We start from the raw sequence: 6,329 nt of genomic DNA on the forward strand, positions 1-6,329 counted from the left end.
CACGGGGATGGGGCTGGCCAGGTCATACGCTCCAGCGGGCACCTATCCGTTTAGCCTGGGGCCCTGGACCAACACGGCAGAGCCAGTAGCCAGAGGATGGAAGAACTGGGAGTAGTTATGGGCGGCCCGGGTGGTGCTGGGCCTTGGCCCCAGGTCCGTGCCACCCGAGCTGAGAACGCCAGGCCGAAGTCAAAGGCAGAGCCGAGCTGCGCCCAACACTGGACTGGGGTGGGATGCTGGGGTGGGGAGGAGGGGAGGTGCGAGGTTGGGTCTAAGGACCGGGCCTCTCTTTCTGCATCTACAGGTGTCCCTGGTGCACCCAAGCCCGTCACGCCCGTCACGTATATGCACACCTTGGCTGTCGCCGCGGCCCTGGCACATAGTAGGTACCCAATGAACGGTCGGTAGGTGATGGACGACTGAAGAAGGGATCCTAGGGGCAATTACACCGCCCCTGCCCCTGGAACCATTACACCGCCGGGTTCTGCCGTGGGGGGTGGGGGGGACAGGGAGTAGGACGGGGAAGAAAATCTGCGCGTCCGGCCCCGCGCAGTGTCCCTGATCTAGGGGCCTATGGGGTGGGTAGGGCAGGGGGATACCTGATTCTCAGTAACTCTAGAGGCGGCGGCAGCTTCGCATGCAGTGCGCATTATTGCTCTATAGTCGGCATCGGACTAACTAAGGGGGGGAAAGAGCGGGCAGCCCCGGGAAGGGACGGGAGGAAGGTTGGGGCTGCATGCAGTGACGTCACAAAGGCGACGGCCAATGGGGCGGGCCCTTGGGGCGGGGTCGCCGCCGAGGCTTTGGCATAGACGGGCGAAAGTTGGCAACAGTGGGGGCGGGGCCTGAGGCTCGGGGGAGGGGCCGGCCTCTGAGAGGCGGGGCCCAGGTGGAGGCGGGGTTCAGGTTCAGGGGCGGGGAAAGTGATCCTGGACATCCCAAGCCCCGGGCGTCGGCGGGAAGGTTGGGGCCTCAGCGCCCCTTCCCTGACCCGAGTGCAATCCGTTCATAAATAAAACGTACAAATACAGAAAGAAAGAAACCCGACGCATCCGCAACCCCCCCAGGGGGCTTTACCCGCAAAGCGAATACAGAGAGGTGTGTAGAAGGGTCGTGCCCAGGCCTGCCTGCCGGGCCCCAGGAATCCGTCCTCCAACACCGAATGCCCGGGTATGAGGGAGGGGGCCCCGGGGCAGGGCAGGAACGGGGTCTGAGGAGGTCGGATAAGTCCATGCGATTCGATATGCGTCATTATATTCGTTATGGAGGACAGAGCCCGGGAAGCTGGGCTGGAAGAATTCGGATTTGGCAGAGGATGCGAGGCGAGAGAAAGAGCGGCTCGGACTGAGGCCCCAGAAGGAACCCGAGGGGAAGGGGTGCCGCTGTCCGCCCCCCTTCCCGATCCCCAATGTGTCTAACACTCCCGGGGTTCAGGTAAGACTGAGGAGTAGAGTCGCCTCTGCAGGCCACCCTCCTGCTCCTCCCCGGGTCTGCTGCCGGGGAGGGACCGGCTCCCTGGACGTCTAGGCCGCAGGCCTGGCCCTGGAAGGCTTGGGAAGGGGTGGGGAAGACCTGAGTCTCTGCGACGCGATCCAGGGGCGCAGAGGAGGGAGGAGGGGACGCTCCCTACCTCACCCCACCCCCGTCTTCAGAAACCTAACTCGGAGATGAGGTTCGATCCTGGGTCTCCTCGACCCTATTGCTGGGAAAAAGCCTGGGGCACCCTGGAGGGGAAGGGAGGGGGCTCGGGTGGGTCTCCCCTCGGGACCCTATTGCTTGAAGGGGCCGCCAAGGCCCCCGGCGGGCGGGGCCGGGCCCCCTCCCCCTATTGCTGTGAGGAGGGGCCCACCCTCCGGCCCCTCCGCCCGAGCGCCCGCGGAGCCTTCCCTGGGGGCCCGTATTGCTGAGAGCCGACACGGCTGACGGAGGCACCGCCGCCCTAGGCCTGCACGGGGCTGAGCTGCGGCGGTGCAGCGGGCGCCGGGGCCGCGGGGCCACCGCCGCTGGCGCCACCCTTGAAGCAGGCCGACTCGTAGTGCTTGTTAAGATAGGACTTGAGCGCGAAGCTCTTCTTGCAGCGCTTGCACTGGAAGTGCTTGAAGGCCGAGTGCGTCTGCATGTGCGCGCGCAGGTTGGAGCGGTCAGCGAAGGCCTTGCCGCAGTGCGCGCAGCCGAAGGGCTTCTCGCCGGTGTGGGAGCGCATGTGGCCCTGCAGCAGCCAGGGCCTGGAGAAGGCCTTGCCGCACACGCCGCACTTGTGGCGCAGGTCGTGCGTGAGCAGGTGCATTGCCATGGCCGGCATGGACACGTACACCTTGCCGCACGTCGGGCAGCGCCGCGCCAGCTGACTGTCCAGGCTGCGGTGCGTCTGCTTGTGGCGGCTCAGGTTCGACGACGTAGCGTACGTCTTGCCGCACTCGCCGCAAGCGTGCCGGCCACCGGCGCCGCCCGCCCCAGGCCCCGCGCGCGCCTCGGTGCCCGACCCCGCGCGCGCGCCGCCCCGGCCCCCTGCCCCTGGCCCTGCAACACGCGCTCCCGCCCCGGCCCCACCTCCGCCGTCGCCGTCGGGGGCCGCAGCCGAGGCCGTTGAGGGAGGGGCCGCGGCGTTGGCGTGAGCGTGGGCGGCCTTACGACGCGAGCGCCCGTCGGTGATGAAGAAGGCGTCAGCCGCGTAGCCCTCGCTGACGGCCGCGTCGCCGTTGATGTAGCCGCCCGCGGCTGTGGCCAGCTCCGGGCGCGGGGTGGGCGGCGGCGCCGAGCCCGCGGCCGCCGGGCCCAGCTCTCCCCGCACGGCCGCAGCGTACATGGGCTCCGGGGACGGCCCTTTAAGCAAGGCCGCCTCGGCGTCGCCATCGTAGACGGAGGCGGGCCCCGCGTAGTCGTTGAGGTATCCTGAGGGCCGAGGCAGACAGACAGAAAGACAGCGGGAAAGGAACCGGGCAGCGGGCGAGACACACACGGGTGGGCGGCGGGAGACACCGGGGTCCGGGAAGGAGGGAACAGGGAGAAGGACAAAGGGGAAGGGGCCAGGGACCGTGGGGCAGGGAGGATGGAGGCGGCAGGGAGGGGAAGAGGAGAGGAGGAGAGATGAGACAGAGCGCGGCCCGGCTCCGCCCCCGCCGCCCGTCCACCCCACCCTTGCAGGGAGAGGAAAGAGGCGCATCTTCGGGCGCGGCTGCCCCTCTTCCGCCGAGCCTCAAGGTCAGGGGGGAGGGGCGGCGCTTCCACCTCCCTCCCCCACCCCCTCGGGTTCTCCCCACTTCAGCAGTTTTCCCTGATTATGCAACACACTGCAGACCCGCAGCGCACAAAGCCCAGACTGCCCGCCCAGGGACCCCATCACTACCGCCTTTCGGGGTTCCCACCGGCTCCTCCCCTGGGCCCCAGGAGCCCGCGCCCAGCGTTTATACTGCCCCTCTCTGGTTCTCTAAGTCCCCCGACAAGCACTGGAGACTTGTACCTCCCTCAGCTCCTTGAGCCCTTACTAGCACCACCTTCTCATCTCGCGGGTCTCCTACTCACAGGTCTTGACCCCTTCTGGTTCCAGCCCTATCTCCCTCCATCCACTCTGCTTCTCCTCCCCCCCCCCCGCCCCGCTCCACTCCCTTCAGTCATCCTGCATCTTTGGGGTCCCACCTTCTTCCACACTGCCCCTTCCCCCAGGCCCTAACCCCTGAGAGAGCCTTCCCCAGCCCCAAGACAGGTGACCAGGGAGACGCTGTATTGGAGAGAGTGCCAGGGCATCCACCAGGGGACACCTGCACAGGGACAGGCTGAGGGCAGGCAGCATCATGCATGCCGGTAACTGCAGTTGTTATCAAGGCACAAGATGGATCTCACAACCTCAGAGTCACAAATGCACAACCCACACGATGCAGGCTCTGGCTTCTTCAGGGTTACATCCAGCCACCATCAGCCCTGGAGTCCCCTCATAGGGTGGGCTGCACGCCGATCCTGGCATACACCACCTACTCATGCAGGGTCACACATGCAACCCCCCGGACATACTCTCAGCCAGGGTCGCCAGTCACATGGGTGCACAGCGGCCTGAGTCACATGGTCCCATGTAGTGGCACACAGGCAGGCACACACTCATACAGGGTCACACACAAGCGCACACAGTCACATGGCCACACGCAGTCACATGGGCGCACACAGGCTCACACACAGGCTCACGCTCCTGCAGGTCACACTTGTTCTGCTACCTCATGTTGCTGGCTCTCCCGGCCCCCATGCCTGCATGCTAACAGTTGTCCTTGAACTTGGGCACCTTTACACAAAGAGCCTCCCCCCTGTCTCCAGTGCTGTGGACCTCCCCTGCCCACATCCCATCTGCCCACATCCCTGACCCTGGCTTCAGGGAAGATACTGCTGCTGCCTCTGCTGGTACTTTCACCCTCACAGGTGGGCGGCCCCCACTGGACCCCATGCCTATGCTCTGGAGCTCACAGCACTCCTCTGCTGGCCGTAGCAAGCAGTCCTGGAGGTGTCACCAAAGAGAAGAGGGTACTGAGGCAAGCCCAGGTTTCTGGGTGTGGGTCTGCATGCACAGCTAGGTCCTGTCATGCCAGCAGGTGTCCGTGCAGCTGTTTGTCCTAGCATGGCTCATGGTGTGGTTCAGTGCGTACCTCCTGTTTCTAACCCCTGTTCCCCACCCTCTCTCCTGCACTGATGCTCCCTGCCCAGCCTTGGACTGGTTCTGGCCTGTCTCTGCTTTCCCCTTTCCCCACCTCCCATCTCCATCCCCCTCCACGGTCGGGTTCCAGCCACCGCCTCCTGCTGATCTGGTTCCCAAGGGTCTATTTCCTGGGGCCTCTGCCCCCTTTACCCCCACACTCTGGCCCTCCACTCCTTCCAGCGTTTCCCAGGGCTCCTCGCCGCCCCCAGCCTCAGCCCAGCTCTCACCTTTCTCGTGCAGTCGCACTCCGAGGTCGCTGCGGGCGCGCCCGTAGGAGCTCTCGAGGTCTGCCGAGGAGAACGTGTCAAGTTTGACCTTCTTGACCAGGAAGGACCTGGGCATGATTCCTGCGGGGCTCCGGCGCTGCGGGCCTGCGGAGCCGGGTCGCGGGGGGGCAGCTGCCGCGGCGAGGCCCCGTCACCATCCGAGGAGCAGCTGAGGCAGCACGGGTCCCCACTCTGGCCTTTGGATGCTGCCGCACAAGTGCCGTCCTCTCTCCTCCCGCCTGCCTGCGCTTCCTTCTCTGCTCCTCCGGATTTTCTTCTGCTTCCTTCTCTCTTCTCTCTTCTCTTCCCTCCTTTCCTTCCTTCCTTCCTTCCTTCTTTCCTTCTTTTCTTCCTTCCTTCCTTCTTTCCTTCCTTCCTTCCTTCCTTCCCTCCTCTGGTCCCGGCTTCCCAGCCCGCAGTGCCGCCCCTGGACAGGCGGGGGAGGAGGCTGGGGGGGCGGGAGGGGGGAGCGGCTCCGTCCCGGGCCCGGAGGCTGCGAGTGGGTGCAGGGCTGGCCCGGCTCCGCGGCCCCCTTCCCTCCCCCCCGCCGCGGCGGCGGAGCCTCAGTCAGCGACCCCCCATGCCCCCGGGGGTGGCGGCGCCGGGACCGGAGAACGCGGCGGCGGGAGCGCCGGCAGTTTCAGCACCGCGGCCAGCGCCGGCCCGGCCAGCACCTCGGCCAGCGACCGGGCGCGCTCTGCCGGCGCAGGCAGCGAGGGGCGGGCCGCGGGGGCTCGGCCGCCGGGCGGGGGTCCTCGGCGGGGGTCTCTGGGAGGCTTGCTTTATTGTTCTGCAGCCGGAGCGAGCGGCGGCGGCGGCGGCGGCGGCGGCGGGCGGGGGGCGGGGGTCCTCGGGGGGAGGGGTGCGCAGGGAGGGCGGGCCCAGGGAAGGGGGAGGGTGGGAAGGGGGCTTCGGGGGCGGGGCTCGGCGCTCGGACAGCTCCTGGGGCCGGCCTCCTGCGCCCGCGGCCGCCTCTGCCTACAGCCGGACCCAGCCTCTGGCTTTTAAAGCCCTGGAGCTGCGGAAGGGGGAGGGGGCAGGACGGCGGAAATGGCTTCGCTGGGACAGGCCCGGCCAGGGTCTCCAGGGAAGGGTCCTGGGGATGCTGCGGCCCCCGCATTGTGCAGTTCCCCCGAGCGACTCCGGGAATGGAGGACCAGCGCTCCGCAGCATTGTCAGGCGTTGGGGGAGAGGTGGAAATAGGCCTGGGACCCACGAACCCCGAACTTGAAATCTTTCGAAAAGGAACGCAGGGCGGACCCCAGTTGGTCGGGCCTGTCTAGCTATAGGGTGTGGAAGCCAGGGATCTGCGGGGGCGGGTGGGAGAGGCGGGAGGCGAGGGAGCGAATGCTGAGGCAGCGGAAGCGCAGTATGGAAGTGCTACG

General features: G+C 67.0%; 1 protein-coding gene across 1 annotated transcript; it reads right to left on the bottom strand.

The window, feature by feature from the left end:
- On the bottom strand, positions 1–5,621 carry SCRT1 (scratch family transcriptional repressor 1). The gene is made up of 2 exons (XM_033126342.1): positions 4,906–5,621; positions 1–2,892 (listed from the first exon to the last, which is right to left on the bottom strand). The coding sequence occupies exons 1-2, from the start codon at positions 5,018–5,020 to the stop codon at positions 1,940–1,942; spliced, it is 1,068 nt and encodes a 355-aa protein (XP_032982233.1). The 5' UTR covers positions 5,021–5,621; the 3' UTR covers positions 1–1,939.
- Between the last annotated feature and the right edge of the window lie 708 nt (positions 5,622–6,329).

Source organism: Rhinolophus ferrumequinum, chromosome 14 (assembly GCF_004115265.2).
Source record: "Rhinolophus ferrumequinum isolate MPI-CBG mRhiFer1 chromosome 14, mRhiFer1_v1.p, whole genome shotgun sequence".
Lineage (NCBI taxonomy): Eukaryota > Metazoa > Chordata > Mammalia > Chiroptera > Rhinolophidae > Rhinolophus > Rhinolophus ferrumequinum.